Source organism: Ranitomeya variabilis, chromosome 1, assembly GCF_051348905.1.
Source record: "Ranitomeya variabilis isolate aRanVar5 chromosome 1, aRanVar5.hap1, whole genome shotgun sequence".
In the NCBI taxonomy this organism is placed as follows: domain Eukaryota; kingdom Metazoa; phylum Chordata; class Amphibia; order Anura; family Dendrobatidae; genus Ranitomeya; species Ranitomeya variabilis.
This window is the reverse complement of record NC_135232.1, coordinates 415418978-415442462: the sequence shown is the minus strand read 5'-3', so window position 1 is coordinate 415442462 and position 23485 is coordinate 415418978. Positions and strand designations below refer to the sequence as shown.

General features: G+C 43.1%; 1 protein-coding gene across 4 annotated transcripts in view; it reads left to right on the top strand.

The window, feature by feature from the left end:
* The window catches only part of MPDZ (multiple PDZ domain crumbs cell polarity complex component), a 204599-nt gene that overhangs the window by 23962 nt on the left and 157152 nt on the right, over positions 1-23485 (top strand). For all 4 annotated transcript variants that reach the window (XM_077249224.1, XM_077249221.1, XM_077249220.1 and 1 more), the window contains exons 3-10: positions 10025-10191; positions 15403-15621; positions 16198-16337; positions 16512-16725; positions 18476-18604; positions 19077-19286; positions 22022-22136; positions 22286-22374. In XM_077249224.1, coding sequence (XP_077105339.1) covers positions 10025-10191; positions 15403-15621; positions 16198-16337; positions 16512-16725; positions 18476-18604; positions 19077-19286; positions 22022-22136; positions 22286-22374 — 1283 coding nt within the window. The remainder of the gene's footprint in view (positions 1-10024; positions 10192-15402; positions 15622-16197; positions 16338-16511; positions 16726-18475; positions 18605-19076; positions 19287-22021; positions 22137-22285; positions 22375-23485) is intronic.

The window sequence follows — 23485 nt, the reverse complement described above, 5'->3', positions numbered from 1 at the left end:
AAATTGTATAGCAAGACTGAAGAAAGAAGGTCCATCTCATAGTAAAGGTATCATGTAGAATAATACCTGCAGAAGTTATTGACCAAAAGAGGAGGAGGAAAATAACTTGTGGTGTAAAAATAATTTCTTTATTCAAAATGTAAACATAATAATATCTAAATTGATCAATTGTGTAGCCTCTCCTATCATTCCCAGTACAGTTAAATGGAACCTGTCACCAGTTTTGGCCTATATGAAGTAAGGTCATCATTCTATAATGCTGTATATCTGTCCCCAAACCGACCTGCAAGAGAAGAAAAGTAACTTATTATACTCACCTGTTGGGGCGGACCGGTCACACGTCTTGGTTTGGCAACTCCATCTTCTTCCGATCGATGTCCTCCTGCTTTGTTCATGTGGATGACGCGTCCCTACATCATTCACACAATCTCCTTGGCATCGCGCTCCTGCGTAGGTGTACTGCTCTGACCTGTTGAGGGCAGAGCAAGGTACTGCAAGTCAAAGAGCCCTGTCACATTCACATTGCAGTACCTAAGTTATTTTTTTAAAGTATGGATATACACTCAGTAATAAAAGCTCATGAAACGATTGCTCTGTGTATGACCCGGTCTGTTTCCCGTTTGATATTTGTCTATTGATTCTGTACTTTCTGTGTTACTCTTGGTTCTACCCCAGCTACATCCCTGTCTTCCCGTCTGCCTGTTCCCCTGGTACTGCGTTGCTCTCTCTGGCTTCTAACTCCCGGCTTGCTTCTTACCACTGTATGTATTCGTGTTACCCACTTGTTACTGAGCTGCCCTCTGGTTTGACCTCTGCTTTACTGACTATTCTCCCGCCTCTGCTGGGTCCCACTATCCCTGCTAGGAGTTCGGGACCTAGCTCCGCCCCCAGTTACTCCCTCAGTGGTCACGTGTTGCAGGTCCTGTTCCTCCTGCTGCACAGTTTCAGCCATGTTCACATTCCACTGCAGAAGCTCCTTGGGTTTCCCCAGCACGTCCTTGGACACGTGTACAGTCTCTGGTGGTGAGTCTGATACGGTGTCCATCACACTATGTTACACAATTTCAGCCATTTTTATGATGCTCTTTCATCTTTTAAATGAAGTCTACATCTGTCAGTGAAATAATAGAATTGTAGGAGATTATTCTCTTAACACACATAACTGATGTGATCGCTAGGAATACAAAAATGTACCGTAATCACAGACATAGGAACAGGGTAATAGGTTTATGACCATGAATGCCCCCATGGAAGGTGACTGCTATGCCCAGACTAAAAGATGTGGATCTGAATGCCAATGCAGATTAAATGAGATATTTTTAAAGTGAATCTGTCACCACATTTGACCTATCTAAACTATTAATATGGGCATACAGGTTATAGAATGCTGAAAACAGTCCTCCCTGTGTGCCTCATATCAGATGTGTTGTTGCTGAGAAATCATCTTTAACCCCTTCATGACCCAGCCTATTTTGGCCTTAATGACCTTGCCGTTTTTTGCAATTCTGACCAGTGTCCCTTTATGGGGTAATAACTCAGGAACGCTTCAACGGATCCTAGCGATTCTGAGATTGTTTTTTCGTGACATATTGGGCTTCATGTTAGTGGTAAATTTAGGTTGATAATTTCTGAGTTTATTTGTGAAAAAAACGGAAATTTGGCGAAAATTTTGAAAATTTTGCAATTTTCACATTTTGAATTTTTATTCTGTTAAACCAGAGAGTTATGTGACACAAAATAGTTAATAAATAACGTTTCCCACATGTCTACTTTACATCAGCACAATTTTGGAAACAAATTTTTTTTTTGCTAGGAAGTTATAAGGGTTAAAATTTGACCAGTGATTTCTCATTTTTACAACAAATTTTACAAAACCATTTTTTTTAGGGACCACCTCACATTTGAAGTCATTTTGAGGGTTCTATATGGCTGAAAATACCCAAAAGTGACACCATTCTAAAAACTGCACCCCTCAAGGTGCTCAAAACCACATTCAAGAAGTTTATTAACCCTTCAGGTGTTTCACAGCAGCAGAAGCAACATGGAAGTAAAAAATGAACATTTAACTTTTTAGTCACAAAAATGATCTTTTAGCAACAATTTTTTTATTTTCCCAAGGGTAAAAGGAGAAACTGGACCACGGACGTTGTTGTCCAATTTGTCCTGAGTACGCTGATACCTCATATGTGGGGGTAAACCACTGTTTGGGCTCACGGCAGGTCTCGGAAGGGAAGGAGCGCCATTTGACTTTTTGAATGAAAAATTGGCTCCAATCTTTAGCGGACACCATGTCGCGTTTGGAGAGCCCCCGTGTGCCTAAACATTGGAGCTCCCCCACAAGTGACCCCATTTTGGAAACTAGACCCCCCAAGGAACTTATCTAGAAGCATAATGAGCACTTTAAACCCCCAGGTGCTTCATAAATTGATCCGTAAAAATGAAAAAGTACTTTTTTTTCACAAAAAAATTATTTTAGCCTCAATTTTTTCATTTTCACATGGGCAACAGGATAAAATGGATCCTAAATTTTGTTGGGCAATTTCTCCTGAGTACACCGATACCTCACATGTGGGGGTAAACCACTGTTTGGGCACATGGTAAGGCTCGGAAGGGAAGGAGCGCCATTTGACTTTTTGAATGAAAAATTATCTCCATATTTGGCGGACACCATGTCACGTTTGGAGAGCCCCTGTGTGCCTAAACATTGGAGCTCCTCCACAAGTGACCCCATTTTGGAAACTAGACCCCCCAAGGAACTTATCTAGAGGCATAGTGAGCACTTTAAACCCTCAGGTGCTTCACAAATTGATCCGCAAAAATGAAAAAGTACTTTTTTTTCACACAAAATTTCTTTTAGCCTCAATTCTTTCATTTTCACATGGGCAACAGGATAAAATGGATCCTAAAATTTGTTGGACAATTTCTCCTGAGTATGCCGATGCCTCATATGTGGGGGTAAACCACTGTTTGGGTGCACGGCAAGGCTCGGAAGGGAAGGAGCGCCATTTGACTTTTTGAATGGAAAATTAGCTCCAATCGTTAGCGGACACCATGTCGCGTTTGGAGAGCCCCTGTGTGCCTAAACATTGGAGCTCCCCCATTTTGGAAACTAGACCTCCCAAGGAACTAATGTAGATGTGTGGTGAGCACTTTAAACCCCCAAGTGCTTCACAGAAGTTTATACCGCAGAGCCGTGAAAATAAAAAATAATTTTTCTTTCCTCAAAAATGATTTTTAGCCCAGAATTTTTTTTTTTCCCAAGGGTAACAGGAGAAACTGGACCCCAAATGTTGTTGTCCAGTTTGTCCTGAGTACGATGATACCCCATATGTGGGGGTAAACCACTGTTTGTGCGCACGGCAGATCTCGGAAGGGAAGGCACGCCATTTGGCTTTTTGAATGGAAGATTAGCTCCAATCATTAGCGGACACCATGTCGCGTTTGGAGAGCCCCTGTGTGCCTAAACATTGGAGCTCCCCCACAAGTGACCCCATTTTGGAAACTAGACCTCCCAAGGAACTAATCTAGATGTGTGGTGAGCACTTTGAACCCCCAAGTGCTTCACAGAAGTTTATAACGCAGAGCCATGAAAATAAAAAATAATTTTTCTTTTCTCAAAAATGATTTTTTAGCCCACAATTTTTTATTTTCCCAAGGGTAACAGGAGAAATTGGACCCCAAAAGTTGTTGTCCAGTTTCTCCTGAGTACGCTGATACCCCATATGTGGGGGTGAACCACTGTTTGGGCACAAGTCAGGGCTCGGAAGGGAGGTAGTGACGTTTTGAAATGCAGGCTTTGATGGAGTGTTCTGCGTGCGTCACATTCCATTTCCAGAGCCCCTGATGTGCCGAAACAGTAGAAACCCCCCACAAGTGACCCCATTTTGGAAAATAGACCCCCCAAGAAACTTATCTAGATATGTGGTGAGCACTTTGAACCCCCAAGTGATTCACAGAAGTTTACAACGCAGAGCCATGAAAATAAAAAATAATTTTTCTTTCCTTAAAAATGATGTTTTAGCAAGCAATTTTTTATTTTCACAAGGGTAACAGGAGAAATTGGACCCCAATAGTTGTTGCCCAGTTTGTCCTGAGTACACTGATACCCCATATGTGGGGGTAAACCACTGTTTGGGCACACGTCAGGGCTCGGAAGGGAAGTAGTGACGTTTTGAAATGCAGGCTTTGATGGAGTGGTCTGCGTGCGTCACATTCCATTTCCAGAGCCCCTGATGTGCCTAAATAGTAGAAACCCCCACAAGTGACCCCATTTTGGAAACTAGACCCCCCAAGGAACTTATCTAGATGTATAGTGAGCACTTTGAACCCCCAAGTGCTTCACAGACGTTTATAACGCAGAGCCGTGAAAATAAAAAATCATTTTTCATTCCTCTAAAATTATGTTTTAGCAAGCAATGTTTTATTTTCGCAAGGGTAACAGGAGAAATTGGACCCCAATAATTGTTTCCCAGTTTGTCCTAAGTATGCTGGTACCCCATATGTGGGGGTAAACCACTGTTTGGGCACACGTCGGGGCTTGGAAGGGAGGGAGCACCATTTGACTTTTTGAACGCAAGATTGGCTGGAATCAATGGTGGCGCCACGTTGCGTTTGGAGACCCCTGATGTGCCTAAACAGTGGAAACCCCTCAATTCTAACTCCAACACTAACCCCAACACACCCCTAACCCTAATCCCAACCCTAACCCCAACACACCCCTAACCCTAATCCCAACTCTAGCCATAACCCTAATTACAACCCAACCCCAACACACCCCTAACCACAACCCTAACCCTAATCCCAACCCTAACCCTAATCCCAACCCTAACCCCAACCCTAACCACAACTTTAACCCCAACACACCCCTAACCATAACCCTAACCACAAGCCTATTCTTAATCCTATTTCCAACCCTAGCCCTAATTCCAACCCTAACTCTAATTCCAACCCTAACCCTAAGGCTATGTGCCCACGTTGCGGATTAGTGTGAGATTTTTCCGCACCATTTTTGAAAAATCCGCAGGTAAAAGGCACTTCGTTTTACCTGCGGATTTACCGCGGATTTCCAGTGTTTTTTATGCGGATTTCACCTGCGGATTCCTATTGAGGAACAGCTGTAAAACGCTGCGAAATCCGCACAAAGAATTGACATGATGCGGAAAATACAGCGCAGCATTTCCGCGCGGTATTTTCCGCACCATGGGCACAGCGGATTTGGTTTTCTATAGGTTTACATGGTACTGTAAACTTGATGGAACACTGCTATGAATCCGCAGCGGCCAATCCGCTGCGGATCCGCAGCCAAATCCGCACCGTGTGCACATAGCCTAATTCTAACGCTAACCCTAGTTCTAACCCTAACCCTAGTTCTAACCCTAACCCTAGTTCTAACCCTAACCCTAGTTCTAACCCTAGTGGAAAAAAAATATATTTTCTGTATTTTTTTATTGTCCCTACCTATAGGGGTGATAAAGGGGGGGTCATTTACTATTTTTTTTATTTTGATCACTGTGATAAGTTTACCACAGTGATCAAAATGTACATGGATCGCATCTGCCGGCCGGCAGATTCGGCGGGCGTACTGCGCATGCGCCTGCCATTTTGGAAGATGGCGGTGCCCAGGGAGAAGATGGACTGACTTCGGGAGGCTCGGTAAGTATGAGGGGGTGGTGGGGGGGGGGTGGATCGGAGCACAGGGGGGGGATCGGAGGACGGGGGAGCGGACAGGAGCACGGGGGAGCGGACAGGGGGACGGAGGGGGGTATCGGACAGAACGGAGGACTGGGGAGGAGATCGGGGGCGGTGGGGGGGGGGGGGGCAGAACATGATTTCCAGCCATGGCAGATGCTATTGCAGCATCGGCCATGGCTGGATTGCAATATTTCACCATTTTCATAGGTGAAATATTGCAAATTGCTCTGATTGGCTGTTGCACTTTCAACAGCCAATCAGAGCGATCGTAGCCACGTGGGGGCAAAGCCACCCCCCCTGGGCTGAAGTACAACTCCCCCTCTCCCTGCAGATCAGGTGAAATAGGAGTTAACCCTTTCACCCGATCTGCAGGGACGCGATCATTCCATGACGCCACATAGGCGTCATGGGTCGGATTGGCACCGACTTTCATGACGCCTACGTGGCGTCAAAGGTCGGGAAGGGGTTAATCACTTTATGTAAATTACCTCTTCCAAACTCTGGGAAGGACACTGCCTGGAAGATAGCTCTGCCTCCAGAGATTATTTTACATAAAGGGGAGTTACCAATGTGAGACAAGTAACTAACACAGAACAGGAGAAATTAAATCTGTCTTCTTGCAAACACATTTTTGCTTCTCTCTGAGTTCTACCTGTATTACAACAACATTGCAGCCCTATCTGCCTGTGAGATGGAAGCTAAAGCTGAGAGGAACCTACAGGTGTATCAGTTTTAATCACACACAGCTCTGCATAAGATCAGATCAGAGAGCGTCCATTACAAATAACACGTGACCATTACGCATCACACTGGTAACACTGGTGACCGTTACACATCACACTGGTGACCATTACACATCACACTGGTGACCATTACACATCACACTGGTAACACTGGTGACCGTTACACATCACACTGGTGACCATTACACATCACACTGGTAACCATCACACATCACACTGGTAACGCTCCCTTCATATAAAACAAGCTCTGGAGGCAGAGTTATCTTCCAGGCACCATCCGCGCCGGAGCCTGGAAGAGGTCAGTTTTATAAAGTGATGAAAGATTATTTCTCAGCAACAAGGCATCTGATATGAGACATACAGGTAGGACTGTTTTCAGCATTCTGTAACCTGTATGCCCATATTAATAGTTTAGATAGGTCAAATGTGGCAACAAATTCCCTTTAAATGCTTCAGACTGATGTTAAACAATAAGACATCGTTCCCATCCTACCAGCTCTCCTATAGCCTCTTATATGGCATTGATATGGGCCCTTCTGGTGTCTGCTTACTCTTTCCATCCCTGAAAAAAAAATGGTTTGAAAGCGTGAATTTTTTTTTGTCTGTCTTTTTTTTTTGTAAGTATTGTTAGACATTTAGAAAATATTCCCTAGAACACTTCTTTAAATGGTCATTGCCATTTCAACAAACTTTGCAAAAATCCATTGAACAAGTGAGTATAGAAACTTTGCATGATATGTTCTGAAAGAAATATGCTTTTTTCTCCATTTATGAGCCACTTCTTATAATCCCCCTGTCTCCTGAATTTATCATTCACTTTGAAAGCTCAAATCCATGTTGGTCAAAGTAAGATGGACTGCCAGCACAGTGAGATATCAGGTTACAGACTCTATAAAACTTTGTAGGGGAGGGCAAGAAGAGCTGGGAGAGACACTGACACACGCAGACTAATCGACCTGTGGAGCAGCTTCTTAAAGGGAACCTGTCACCCCGTTTTTTGAAGATGAGCTAAAAATACCGTTAAATAGGGGCAGAGCTGGGCGTTACATTAGTGTCTTTGTGTGCCTTTATAACCTACCTAAGCTGCCGAAATACCTTTGTAAAGTCGCCGTTTTCTGCTGTCACTCACGCTGGTCTTGTCATATGGGTGTGGTGACAGCGCTGTTTCTCCCCCAGAATCCTGCTTATCATTACGTTGGTGGCGTAGTGGTGTGCGCATGTCCAAAGCGAAGATCCACTGCCCAGGAGATTCAAAACAGCGCGGTCTTCGCTATTCGCATTTTACCGGTGGGCGCGGCCATCTTTCCTGTGGCCGCGCGTGCGCAGATGGAGCGCTCTGCTGCCCGGGGCTTCAGGAAAATGGCCGCCGCGATCTCCATCTGCGCACGCGCGGAATCCCGCGGCCATTTTCCTGAAGCCCCGGGCAGCAGAGTGCTCCATCTGCGCACGCGCGGCCACAGGAAAGATGGCCGCGCCCACCGGTAAACTGCGAATAGCGAAGACCGCGCTGTTTTGAATCTCCTGGGCAGTGGATCTTCGCTTTGGACATGCGCACACCACTACGCCACCAATGTAATGATGAGCAGGATTCTGGGGGAGAAATAGCGCTGTCACCACACCCATATGACCAGACCAGCGTGAGTGACAGCAGAAAACGGCGACTTTACAAAGGTATTTCGGCAGCTTAGGTAGGTTATAAAGGCACACAAAAGACACTAATGTAACGCCCAGCTCTGCCCCTATTTAATGCTATTTTTAGCTCATCTTCAAAAAACGGGGTGACAGGTTCCCTTTAACAAGCGATTTATCCCAACCCAATGCTGGATTCACTGCCTCACATCTCAGTATGGTTGTATCATGTCTTCCATGTTGCTACTTTTGCCTATGTGCTAAATAAAGAAGAGGAGGAATCTATTGTGGCCTGTTGTGGATTCTGTTTTTGGGCTCCCTCTGGTGGTTACAACTGGTACTGGGTGACTTTGGTGGGTTGCGGTTTCTGGTTTCCACCTGTCCATCAGTGGCTGGGTGTTTCCTATTTAACCTGGCTTTCCTGTCATTCCCTCGCCGGCTTTCAATGTATCAGTGTGTCTCTGTTACCTTTGCTACCTGCTCCTAAAGTCTTCAAGACAAGCTAAGTCTGGAATTCCCTGTTTCTTGTTTGCTTTCATGTTTTTAGTCCAGCTTGCAGATATGTAATCCTCTGCTGCTGGTTGCTCTAGTGGGCTGAAATTACCACTCATGTACCATGAGTTGGCACATGAGTTCAAGTAATTTCAGGATGGTATTTTGAAGGGGTTTTAAAGCTGACCGCGCAGTTCACCTTTTGTATCCTCTGCTATCTAGCTTTTAGCGGGCCTCATTTTTGCTGAATCTATTTTCATAACTACGTTTGTGCCTTCCTCTCATTTCACCGTCATTATATGTGGGGGGCTGCTATTTCTGTGGGAATATTTCTCTAGAGGCAAGCGAGGTCTGTGATTCTTCTGATAGGGGAAGCTAGATCTCCGGCTGGCGCGAGGCGTCTAGAGTCCCCCCAGGAACGCTCCCCGGCTACTGCTAGTTGAGTGTTGAGGTTCAGGATCGCGGTCAGCTCAGGTTCCATCACCCTAGAGCTCGTCCTGTTTTTTGCCCGTGTTCTGTTGTTAAATTCCCTGCCATTGGGAACATGACAGTGGCCCTTTCCACCTCCGGCCCGCTATTCCCCGGCCTCTCCCCTCTGTCAATCCCCTCACTGGCTCCCCATTACCCATAGACTGCAGTTCAAAACCCTACCCATGACATACAAAGCCATCCACAACCTGTCTCCTCCATACATCTGTGACCTCGTCTCCCGGTACTTACACGCCACCTCCGATCCTCACAAGATCTCCTTCTCTACTCCCCTCTTATCTCCTCTTCCCACAATCACATACAAGATTTCTCTCGCGTATCACCCCTACTCTGGAACCCTCTACCACAACACATCAGACTCTCGCCTACCATCAAAACCTTCAAAAAGAACCTGAAGACCCACCTCTTCTGGCAAGCCTACAACCTGCAGTAACCACCGATCAACCAAACCGCTGCATGACCAGCTCTATCCTCACCTACTGTATTCTCACCCATCCCTTGTAGATTGTGAGCCTTCGTGGGCAGGGTCCTCTCTCCTCCTGTACCAGTTATGACTTGTATTGTTTAAGATTATTGTACTTGTTTTTTATTATGTATACCCCTCCTCACATATAAAGCGCCATGGAATAAATGGCGCTATAACAATAAATAATAATAATAATAATTTGTGTCTCTATATGTGCAGTGTATTGTAGACATCATAACAGTCAATCTCCACTCACTACTGAAAATGCAGAATGGAAAACTGGTGATAAATGCCTGATACAAGTCCTATAATGGCTAGAAATCATCTTATTCTTCATGTACACACCTGACAGCTTATTCTGAAACTTGCCTGAAATAACAAATATGATTTTCAGTATAGGTGATCTGTATAGAAAAAGATGTTTTATGGATTGGCAAATTGTAGTTTTTTTCATTGCCAACTGGGAATGTAATTTTTCTTCGTACATTGATATCATGTAATATTTCTGTTGCAGATACTCATCGTGCCTTGCAGGCGGTAGACCGTCTGCAGACAAAAGTACGAGATCGCGGTGATCTAGCAAATGAGGAAAAGTTATGTTTGCTAAAATCTGTTCTACAAAGTCCTCTCTTCAACCAAATTTTAAGTCTACAGTCATCAATCCACCATATCAGAGAACAGGTAGAGATGACATTTTTTTCCTATACGTTAGGTTTTATAGTTAATTCGTTGTCATTGGAGATTGTCACAAGGGTTTATCAATGAAAACGGTGTTCCTACATAGTCTTTTCAGAGAGGATTCTGTAATTCCGATTTCATCTGAAAGTGACTCTGATTAGATTCCTAGCTGCCGTACATCCGTTGGTAACTTTTCTATGATGTCGTTCAGAAATATTTCTTGACATTCCCTTTAATATGTATTAAATAATGCATTATTAGTAATCTCGTGGCATAATTTTAGCACTTAATTGCTACTTTTAGAAGTGTAACTCTCTAGTAGTCACCTTGCTTGGAATTCATTCTTTCTGCTGTTTCCCTGTAAATTGGTCGGCAAAATACAGTATAAAAATGACTTATCCTGTTATTTTAGTTTATAATGCGTTATTATATGGCCGGTTGTCTAATACAAGGGCACACATCTTGTTCTTCTGATCAGTAGTGTCATGAACTGCATGAAATACCGGGTTATTAACTCTCTGGAATCCTGTGTTCTTCACATTTGCAGACATGTCCTTGAATACCAACTAGGCGTTGCTTATCTCTAACATTCCTTCATTTGAGACAAATGTTTCAGCCTAGACTATAATTTTACAGCATTAGTTGTTTTATAATAACTAGTAAAAAAGCAAACACTAGGACTTGGTTGGCTTTGAAGTCCACCATCCTTAAGCACAATATGAGTTATGGTTGACATGAGTAATGTGATCTACGTGAACGTGCCACGTTGTGTTATGTATGATGTAGCTTTCTGCTGTCTTAAACTGTAAGGCTATGTGCACACGTCAGGATTTTTTGCGTTTTTTTTCGCGTTTTTTCCGCTATAAAACCGCGATAAAAACGTGAAAAAACCGCTAACATATGCCTCCCATTATTTTCAGTGTATTCCGCATTTTTTGTGCAAATGTTGCGATTTTTTCCGCAAAAAAATCGCATCGCGGAAAAAAAAGCAACATGTTCATTAAAATTGCGGAATTGCGGGGATTCCGCACACCTAGGAGTCCATTGATCTGCTTACTTCCCGCACGGGGCTGTGCCCACCATGCGGGAAGTAAGCAGATTATGTGCGGTTGGTACCCAGGGTGGAGGAGAGGAGACTCTCCTCCACGCACTGGGCACCATATAATTGGTCAAAAATAAAAGAATTAAAATAAAAAATAGTCCTATACTCACCTTCGATGTCCCCCGCAGTGTTCCCGCCTCACCGCTGCATGCTGCCGCTTCGGTTCTCATAGCTGGTGTGCGGTGAAGGACCTGTGATGACGTCACTGTCTTGTGATTGGTCGTGAGCGGTCATGTGACCGCTCATGTGACCGCTCACATGACCGCAACGTCATGGAAGGTCCTGCGCGCACACACCAGCTATAGGAAGAGGAACGGACGCCGCTGAGGAGATCGTCTGGGTGAGTATAAGCATTTTTTTTATTTTTTTAATTATTTTTAAACATTCTATCTTTTACTATTGATGCTGCATAAGCTGCATCTATAGTAAGAAGTTGGTCACACTTGTCAAACACTATGTTTGACAAGTGTGACCAACCTGTCAGTCAGTTTTCCAAGCGATGCTACAGATCGCTTAGAAAACTTTAGCATTCTGCAAGCTAATTACGCTTGCAGAATGCTAAAAAAAAACGCGAAAAAAACGGAAAAAAACCGCAAAAAGAAATGCGGATTTCTTGCAGAAAATTTCCGGTTTTCTTCAGGAAATTTATGCAAGAAATCCGGACGTGTGCACATACCCTAAACTGCACTTTACTCACCCTCCCCAGGTCCACAGCTAAGTCTACACCGCTACTCCCAGTCTGTTATTGTCTGCATTGGCGACATCATGTAAGCAGCGCTGCAGCCAATAGCAGATGGCACAAGCCGCTCAGAGCCACTGAGCTCACTGATTGGCTGCAGTGCTGTCAACATGATATCAGGCTTACACATAGAAAAAACCCCCATAAAATAGAATACTTTATTCAATGATAAACTAAAAACCAAACCCCTATCTACTAAGTAAGTATTGAGGGGGTGATAACCCCGACATATAAAAAATCAACACCCTATACTGGAACCATATCAAAGGTAGATAACCTACATGTATTATGAAGGTGATATAACATAAGTGATATACAAAATATAGCTAGAAGAGTGTATGAATATACGTGCACTACCCCTACCAGTAAAGCAAATATGAATTTGCGACCCTAGGGTATATTCCTACCTAGGTGCGGGGGTTGGCACCCTAAGAGAAAACGAGAGTGGTGCCCCCGCTCGTACGGTGGCTGTCCCTGGTCTACTAAACACTCCCTATAAGGGATAGAGTGTGAAACAGAAGGCCAGGTGGCTGTAAATAACTTGTCAAAATATGTGGTACCACATATTTTGACAAGTTATTTACAGCCACCTGGCCTTCTGTTTCACACTCTATCCCTTATAGGGAGTGTTTAGTAGACCAGGGACAGCCACCGTACGAGCGGGGGCACCACTCTCGTTTTCTCTTAGGGTGCCAACCCCCGCACCTAGGTAGGAATATACCCTAGGGTCGCAAATTCATATTTGCTTTACTGGTAGGGGTAGTGCACGTATATTCATACACTCTTCTAGCTATATTTTGTATATCACTTATGTTATATCACCTTCATAATACATGTAGGTTATCTACCTTTGATATGGTTCCAGTATAGGGTGTTGATTTTTTATATGTCGGGGTTATCACCCCCTCAATACTTACTTAGTAGATAGGGGTTTGGTTTTTAGTTTATCATTGAATAAAGTATTCTATTTTATGGGGGTTTTTTCTATGTGTAAGCCATTTTTGTTCTTCCCTCAGTAATTATTTTGGTTAGTAAGTCAACATGATATCAGCTCCGCAGACAATAGCAGACCCCAGGATTAGCGGCAAAACTTCAGCACTGGACCCAGGGAGGGTGAGTAAAGAAAACTTTCTTTTTTTTATACTTCAACTGGGGGACAAAACTGGAAACCCCATTTTTAGTGTTAGGGAGCTTCTTCTCATTCCAATGTTGGATGAAAGCAGGATCGGGAATGTTGGATGAAAGCAGGATCGGGAATGTTGGGTGAAAGCAGGATCGGGAATGTTGGGTGAAAGCAGGATCGGGAATGTTGGATGAAAGCAGGATCGGGAATGTTGGGTGAAAGCTTGATCGGGAATGTTGGATGAAAGCAGGTTCGGGAATGTTGGATGAAAGCAGGATCGGGAATGTTGGGTGAAAGCTGGATCGGGAATGTTGGATGAAAGCAGGATCGGGAATGTTGGGTGAAAGCAGGATTGGGAATGTTGGGTGAAAGCTGGATCGGGAATGTTGGGTGAAAGCAGGATCGGGAATGTTGGATGAAAGCAGGATCGGGAATGTTGGATGAAAGCAGGATAGGGAATGTTGGGTGAAAGCTGGATCGGGAATGTTGGGTGAAAGCTGGATCGGGAATGTTGGATGAAAGCAGGATCGGGAATGTTGGGTGAAAGCAGGATCGGGAATGTTGGATGAAAGCAGGATCGGGAATGTTGGATGAAAGCTGGATCGGGAATGTTGGGTGAAAGCTGGATCGGGAATGTTGGATGAAAGCAGGATCGGGAATGTTGGATGAAAGCAGGATCGGGAATGTTGGATGAAAGCGGGATCGGGAATGTTGGATGAAAGCAGGATCGGGAATGTTGGATGAAAGCAGGATCAGGAATGTTGGATGAAAGCAGGATCGGGAATGTTGGATGAAAGCAGGATCGGGAATGTTGGATGAAAGCAGGATCGGGAATGTTGGATTGGAACATGCCTGATTTTTTGATCCTGTAGGCACAGAAGGAGGGACAGATGGAGGAACTCTCCTGTGACTTTGTCACAAGCTATCTCTGTGATCTGATCGATGATCTATTCCCCAAACCCGCAAATTTTAAATATAAGCCCTATGACGTAAAATAATGTACAGTGCTCATGTTTGATATAATAATAATTTTATTTATATAGCGCCAACATATTCCGCAGCCCTTTATAAATTATAGAGGGGATTTGTACAGACAATAGACATTACAGCAAAACAGAAATCACAGTTAAAAATAGATACCAGGAGGAATGAGGGCCCTGCTCGCAAGCTTACAAACTATGAGGAAAAGGGGAGACACGAGAGGTGGATGGTAACAATTGCTTTAGTTATTTGGACCAGCCATAGTGTAAGGCTCGGGTGTTCATGTAAAGCTGCATGAACCAGTTCACTGCCTAAGCATGTAGCAGTACAGACACAGAGGGCTATTAACTGCATAAAGTGTATGAGAACATGATGCGAGGAACATGATTATGGTTTGTTTGTTAGGTTAGTGCGTTGAGGCGGTAGGTCAGTCTGAACAAATGCATTTTTAGGGCATGGTTAAAACTGTGGGGATTGGGGATTAATCGTATTAACGTGGGTAGTGCATTCCAAAGAATCTTGGAGACGGGAGTGGGAGGTTCTGATTATTGACGATGCTAACCTCAGGTCATTAGCGGAGCGGAGGGCACGGGTAGGGTGGTAGACTGAGACCAGAGAGGAGATGTAGGGTGGTGCTGAGCCATGGAGTGCTTTGTGGATGAGGGTAGTAGTTTTGTACTGGATTCTGGAGTGGATGGGTAACCAGTGTAATAACTGGCACAAGGTAGAGGCATCGGTGTATCTTGATCATGATCATGGTCATGATATCTTCGTGACCATAACAAGCTGTTCAATATATTTATAGTATTGTTTTATAATCGGAGTGTAGTGTAAAAGAAATGAATAAATATACATGTGCCTGATTCCTAAACTAACAAATGATAGAATATACATTTTAATATATGCCTCCCATAAAATGGCATGTATATAAAGCACAACAGTACCTTTGTCCACTTAGCTGAGAGTGTATCTGAAGAATAGTACCTAGTGTATTCCGGTAAGTTTCCATAGGCCCCAGTTTACAAGACAGAGACGAAACGTCTTTCTAGTATGGGAAAGTGCAGTAGACTACATATGCAATGGGTTCTTATTGTCAGCACCCATCTAGACTGTGGCTATAAATGCTGCGTTTTTATGCTTTATTGCTGTATCTTTGAGCTAGGTTATTTAGCAGTAGCTGTATTCAGATCTGGGAGCAAAATCCAAGAATAGGATTATAGAAAGAACAAAGTGCTGAGGGTTCAGTTTGATTTTAATTTTTAATTTCAGGTGAATGTGACACCTACTGGATCATTAGTAACAGAATTTGCCCAGATTTCTCCATTTGGATCAAGTTCTCTTTCTACGCAAACTGAGCCTTACCCATTGAGCCAACAGAATGGTAGCCAGTTTAACTCCGAGGAAACTTTTCTTTCATCCTCATTTCCCCTGATCAATGGCAAACCAGCAAGTGAAGATTTTGACCAGATCATCAAACGGATGGCTCAAGTATGTAATTATTGGGGCACTGATTTTTTTTTTTCTACATGGGCATCTTCATCAAAATTTAAAAAGCAATAGAAAATCATGATTGTGCCTTATGACACATCTTTATTTTCATTTGCACAAGGAAAGACTAGAAGCAATGGGATGAAACTGAATGGGAGGAGATACAGATTAGATATTAGAAAAGACTTTTTGACAGTGAGGGTGATCAATGAGTGGAACAGGCTGCCATGAGAGGTGGTGAGTTCTCCTTCAATGGAAGTCTTCAAACAGAGGCTGGGCAGACATCTGTCTGGATGATTTAGTGAATCCTGCTTTGAGCAGGGGGTTGGACCAGATGACCAAGGAGGTCCCTTCCAACTCTACCATTCTATGATTCTATGATTTATGACTACATTCATCCCCTGGTATGGGTCCTCCTCACAGTTATTAAAATCTACCCCTTGGGGGCAGGGTTACTTTTGTATGCACTTCTGCTTAGTTCTAATTTTACTCTGCTTAGTGAATATGTCCAAAGCCCAAGTAGGAGGCTATCCTATATATTTTATAATCTTAATAAAAGTTCTTTCTGCCTCATAGGGTCGTCAGATTGAAACCATGGACATGGTTAAACCTTCAAGTGGTAGTCTTGGTTTTAGTGTTGTTGGCCTAAAAAGTGAGAACCGTGGAGAACTTGGGATATTTGTTCAGGAAATACAGGACGGAAGTGTTGCTCATAGGTGAGATTTCTCTCTGATTTTAGGTTGCTAATATTGTGATAGACTTGTCTTCCAAGCCCTCATCAGTATAGTGTACCGGTGACATTTGTACTGGTATAAGTGACAACTGATACATCTGTAAGTGCATAGAAAACTGCATGGTGCATATGACTTGTATATGTCGTTTCTATTCAGGGATGGAAGGTTGAAGGAGGTGGATCAGATTCTCTCCATAAATGGTCAGCCCCTGGACCAGACAATTACACATCACCAAGCCATTCATTTATTGCAGAGGGCAAAGGATTATGTGCAGCTGGTGATTGCCAGAGGACCACTGCCCCAGCTGGCCAGTCCTGCGGTATCTCGCACACCCTCTGATGCCAGCACTGTATCTGCACTTTCAAGCCCTGTGAGTATTCCGTTTTTCTACAGGAGCCTGTTCAACCCAGTTACCGGCGCCCGGTGCACCTTTGCCATGGCCAGCTGCTCACTGTATCCTTCCTTTATACTTGTTTTTCACCTATCCCTGTCACCCCTCTTCCTTGATTGCCAGCTCTGGCTTACAAAGGTGGAGATTGATGGAAAACAGGTAGGTGGGAAGATTGATGTGTGAGGTTGGCAGGTGATGACCACTTTTAAAACGTAAAAAAAACTTCACGTGTCACCTCAAACATCATATATACAGTATGTTGTAGTATGGCAAATCATTTTTACATGATGCATTTTAGAAAAAAGCAAGTTAGTCTACAGTATTCTCTACTGATTACCATTTAGTCTACATTTCGTATTGTACAAGGCACTGGAGCTCTGTATGGGGCTGAGACTAAGCTGCTATGGCTAGCTCAGCCTATAGGGGGCATGATGATCTAACGAAAGGCTATCACTATGGGAATCTGTCAAGTCATTTTCAGTGGTGGCACTAATGTATTCCTGGGCAGCCTTTTCTGAACTTGTAATTTTTATTATTTTGCTCATTGTTTCTCACTATGAGATTCAGAACCTAGCGGGCCTCACAGGTCTATAACTAGTCTGCGCATTATAATTTGTGTTCTCCATGTGGTAATGGTTCTGTTAGATGCACGCCCATACGTTTTGTTTCCAACCCAACGTCACCACATGTAGCATAGTCAAATCTCACAAATACAAGGTTGTCCAGTGTGTGGCCTATGTGCTGTGTGATTTCGTCATGGAAGTCCCCACACTATGTGCTGCCCCTAAACGATGTACAACCAGACGTGTTTGGGTGTACTCCATCAATGGCTGACGTATGTGCAGCATCACCCGTAGCCAATGTCGTCATAAGGGCACCTTTCAGTGCAGGCATGAGGACTGTGCACATATGAGCATACGCAAGATTTCCAGCCCAGCGCCTGACGTCAACGATACAGCCACCTTATTAATAAAGAAAGAGGCAGGCGCTAAGTATGTAAATTACCTAGGGTGAATCATCTTATGTTTCATTTGCATAGTGTCAAAATCTTGGATTTTTCTGGAATAACCCTATGGGAAGCAATTGGAAAGATATAAATGCATTAATATTTCCGTTACCTACAAGAGCATATAAATGGTTGATGGAAGTTAAATGTGCTGAGTCAATTCTTTGTACCTCTTTCCGCTACTCAATTTAGCAATTTCTGTGGAAAAGACATATATTCTTATCTAAGCCTACACAGACAACATGCTTTAATCAGTAGCAGAACGTATCTCAGTTTGCATAGAAAAAACCATGGGCCTGATTCATTAAGATTGGTGATTTACATGCGAGTCTTACTGAAGGCGGCGCTGGCGTAAGATGCACCTAATTCATTAAGAGACGCATGCTTCCTAATGAATTTGGCTCATCTTACTACTCTGCCAAGAATATTACTCCAGTCAGGGACTGGAATGCATTTCTGACACGACATAAATGTTGAAGAAATGTCTTCACCACACCCTGTCCTGCCATAATTGTGCCCTTTTTGGCCAAGCTGGACTGGACTTGAATAAAAAAGCCACCAAAAGTTGCAAACATTTTTCTCTGCTTCGAGTTGCGCAATAATTTTTATAAAGGTATTGTATGCCATAATTCTGGGGGGTGGGAAAAGAAATGTGCTCAGGTAAAGAACATGGCATCTACAGTTTGTGCCTCCTAGACAGTAACACATCAATCTCTTTATTAGAGCCACTGGCAGCATGTGGAGGCTATTGAACTGGTAAATGACGGCTCAGGTTTGGGCTTTGGAATTGTTGGAGGAAAATCAACTGGAGTTATAGTGAAAACCATTCTTCCTGGGGGAATAGCTGATCAGGTATGTGTGTTTATTGTACAGCCTGCCGTTATGGCTCCTGTCCCCTTCTCTGCTCTTCGACTCCTGTCTAACTTCTTGTTGGTAAGGTATAGGCATGCCATAGACTGACATTCTTATTATGACTATAGTGCGTGCTCCATAGAGCCGACTCTTTATAGCTATTGCTGCTGTTCGCACAGCCTGGGACCCGTGATCCGTGCAGTTTTCTGTAGGACTGTACAGGGACATGCCATTGCAAAAGTCCGACATAAAATGCCATGTATTCCAGGTCTTTGACAGCCTCTAGAACAATGTATAGCGTGCAGTACTGTAACTCACTAGCACCCTGTTCTCTGACTAGGTAAGAATGCTAGTTTTCCTGGAAGAGTGGTCTACAGACATGTCTGATTTCACGCAAAGCCATATGTTATCCCAATTTGTATCCGATCCATAAATGTGTGTTACAGTGGTTCTGACATGTTTTACTCTTCAGCATGGCAGGTTGCGCAGTGGAGACCACATATTAAAAATAGGTGACACAGATCTTGCTGGAATGGGCAGTGAACAAGTTGCCCAAGTTTTGAGGCAGTGTGGAAACAGAGTAAAGCTGGTTGTTGCCAGAGGGCCCGTGGGGGATTCGACCGCGGTGGTCTCTACACCCATTCCGATGCCTCCGTTGATACCTGCTGCACCTGAACTGCAGGTTAGAATAAGCGCACTCTCTGCATGATTTATTCCAGCTCTACTTTTCCCTTTATGAATAAATATTGGTTGTTTATGACTTATTAAAGGGAACCTGTCACGTTGTGCACACAGTCTGACCTGTGGACAGCATGGCAAGCTGAGCAGAAGGGTATGTAGCTTGATTTGAAAAGATTCAGTATAACTTGTATTTATTTATTGAAATCTCTAGTGGTGTATGAGTCCAGTGGGCAGTCCTACCAGTGAATGACAGCCATGTCTGCATGCAGTCATACAAGAAAGACTGTCAATCATTGAATAGGACCGCCCACTGGACTCATACATTCAGACACAAGTGCTCTCATTTAATAAAATGCAAGTTTTACTGAAAGTTTTCCCCTCAAAAATGTTTATCGGTCTGATCAGCGCCTCCTGCTCTATAACATCATGCCTGCAGATCACATACCGTTTTCAACATGAAAAATATGACTTCAACAGTTCTTCCACAGAACCATCTCACACCTTTTACAGGCATGCACTTGGCATGATTTCGCTTCTGCTAATCAATTTTCCCCATAGTGATCTACAGCGTTTGTAATGGAAGTTTGCAGTAGCTTGATCGACCCTCCGTTCAGAAAATACCAGGCATTATGATAATATTTAGGGATGAATATATTATTACGATGCTTCAATTAGATGCCACACAATAGCATCTGTCGAATAGGAAGTAATTGTTAAAATGGGCATCCATATACGGTACTCCTTTTTTTTTTTTTTTTTTTTAACTTAATGCTGCAGTTTTGCTTTACAGTGGTGTCCTGTAAAAAAACAAAAAAAAAACTTTTGTCAAATATATACCGTATATATATATTTTTTTACAATTCTACCAAAATGCTTAATGCCGTATCAGAGAATTGCCAAAAATAAGGGATAAGCAACATGACTTCGAAAAATTTTTCTTTATATCAATTTAATTAATGTCCTTACTACACAAAGGGAAAGAAGAATAAATATATTGTGTGACTATACAAGACGTAAAAAAACATACATAGGGGAAGGACTGAAGTCTTGTGGTCATCTCACACCAGAATGCTCTCCTACTACAGAGGCACCCCTCCCCTGCCCCAAAGAAGAAGAATCAATACCAGTCATCAAAAATCACATCTGCCACAAATAACCAGAAGTACCCCAAAAGTACAGATAAACTACCCGAGCGCACGAAGGGGGCACTATATAGTGTAGAACAGAATGTAAATATACTGGGAAACAAAAAATAAAATGTGACGCTCACAAACGGAAAACTCAAAGGATTTATACAATAATAATGATAGAAAAAAAAATCAACAATATGGGTGAATTAAAAATCCATGCAAGTGCCTTCAGTACCTTGTGACATATTAATGCTGGTATTTGACATTTTCTATTATTATTGTATTCATTCTTTTGGTTCCCTGCATGTGACCTCTGTATTCTCTTTTTTTGCAGCATACTAAATTTACTTTACTGCTATGTATCAGAGAGTGCACACTTATTGTGTTTCAGCAGTTTGTCTGTATCTTTTTGGAGTATTTATCATGGTTATTTGTGGCAGATGGAATTCTTGAAATGTTATTTTGGATGACTTGTATTGGTTGTTCTTTTTTTTAGGGGTTGTGGGGAGGGTAAGGGGTGGAATAAAATATAATTTATGTAATTTGTTCGCCTTATCCTTCGCATTTCTTTTTGGCTAGTCTGTGAATCATAGTATTACCATTTTGGAATAACACTTGTAGAAAGCATTTTTTTGTTGGTGAAATTCCTTTTTTGCATGTTTTGAAGCATCATTTTAATATCTACGTCCGAGCATATACATTTAACACATGCCGTAAAGCACGATGGTCATAGTTCTAAAAGCTTCGGTGTAGAGTTCATTATGTTTATTTGGTACACCCTAAATTTGATCTAATGATTGTTAAAAAGCATTTTCAGTGTAGCTCCTACTGCAATAACAACTAATGTGTGGGCTCCCAGAATTGGATCCTTCTAATGAGATTTCAACTCCATGGAACCTCCAATATTGTATTGTGTTTGTAAGTCTTCAAATTTAAAGAGGTTGGCCACTACCTTTTGATTGATGGTCTATCTGCTCAGTGGGGGGGTGACATCGGGCACTCCTGCCGATCAGCTGTTACCGGCGCTGGCTGGAAGTTCTCGGATGCTGCTGGGAACTACAGAAACATGCCCTCCAGGGGTGGATCTGAGGTACTCAGCCACGGCCACTATAGAAATGATGGAGCTGCTGTGTTCCAGCAGCATCCGAGAACTTCCGGCCAGCTCTGGTAACAGCTGATTGGCTGGAGTGCCCGGTGTCACACCCCTACTGAGCAGATATATCTAAGGGTAGATCATCAATAAAAAGTATTGTCCAATCTCTTTAAGTTATGTTCATGTAGCGCCCTTCGCGTGTGTGTGTGTGTGTGTGTGTAATAAAGTAATGTGATCCACACACGTAGTCATTTATCCCTTGGCATTGGTACATTTTGTGCATTTAATATTTCTGAACTTGTAAAATGAACTTAAGTAGTGGCAATTAGGATTTGGAAATAAATGATTTGGGACACACAGGTATCAAGTTTGTAAAATCTTTTATGCGTTGTCTAGAATTACCTCCTGGGCACGTTTCAAATTCTGCTATGTAAATGTTAGTGGCTCACTATTTTATTTACCATGTGTCTTGTTGTTTTTCATCTATTTCATTTGTGCTCCTTTATTCTTAAGGGTAACGGTGAAGTGAAAAGGGAAACAATTGGGGACAGCTTTGACGTCAAACTATCGAAGAATGCTCAGGGCTTAGGAATCACTATTGCTGGTTATGTTGGTGACAAGAATGCAGGCAAGTCCATTCTGTACATTACTGCCTCTAGGTGGGACCCCTCTATGATGTCTGTTTGCTCAGAGGAAATAGAGTATGGGTATGCGGATAGGACAAGCAGCAAAGAGAACAAAGTACGAATCATTGCTTGGTTGTTTCTGTATTCACAGAACCTTCTGGTATTTTTGTGAAAAGCATTACAAAAGGCAGTGCTGTTGAGCAAGATGGAAGGATTCATGTTGGTGATCAGATCATTGCTGTAAGTGTCAAGTACATATAGAATTTTTATTCAATAATGTACAAGGTGCGTACATGAAGACTTCACTTTTTATACAGATACATTTCTCCATAGAAAGGAGCTCTCAAAAAACTTGCACATCTTTCCACATATTTGTTAGGACTGGCGGAATGCACCAAATAATAATATTAGAGAATATGAGGTGCGTTCGCAGTCCGGAGTCCACTGTGCAGAGATGACACCTGCTGCTGATTAATGGCGGATGGACGCTTGCTCATACGTGGGTTAGACCTCACCCAGTGTGAATGGAAGCAAACTCTGTTGCTTCACAGAGTCGCCGTAATTACGCTGTGCCCTGTTAGCAGTCACAGGGTGCAGCTGAAAGACACTAGTGGGATCCCTATGAATCAGCCCCACTAAACTCGTGATTGGACTTTCTCTGACCCTCGGTGGCTTTTGAGCCCGCGCCTGAGGACGCCCGGAGTCAGATGCTGAGTCCAAGCGGGAATTCCCACCCTACACTGACCGGCTGTCAGGAAAGCGCACTGATTGCGCACAGTGCCGCACTGGCAGGCACTGCGAAGAGACGCTGTAAAGTGTGCTAAGTGTGCAGGTAGCACTGTCGGGCGCTAGGTAGCTTCCACCATTTGCGAGCAGTCATCAACACAAGGAATGGGAATGATTAAGGATCTTTCATCCATCGACTGACATTCATCTACGCACACACGTTATCAAGTCTATACTAGCGCATGGCCGTGCAGTCATGTGAACCTTTTATAGCTGTAGCTCTCAAGGACCTTCCTAATGGTCCAATAGGAGCTGCTACAGGACCTGATCGTGTCACCCCCGACCTCCAATGGGAGGTCGTCCCTTGGCATGCTCAGTATGGGAAAAGCAGGACTTAGTCCCTGAAACACCTGCTCGCAGCTGATCAGCACTGGTTACAAAGGCAGGACCTGGCATATGCATGTTTTTCTCAATATCTGACATGAAATCAGAATAAACCTTTCCCATTTTAGGCCATTTAGGATTACCATAATTATTAATATTTGCCAAATGCCTGAATAATGAGAGAGAGAATGCTTTAAGGCATTTTTATTACTTACTGCATAAAAAACGAAAATCGACAAAC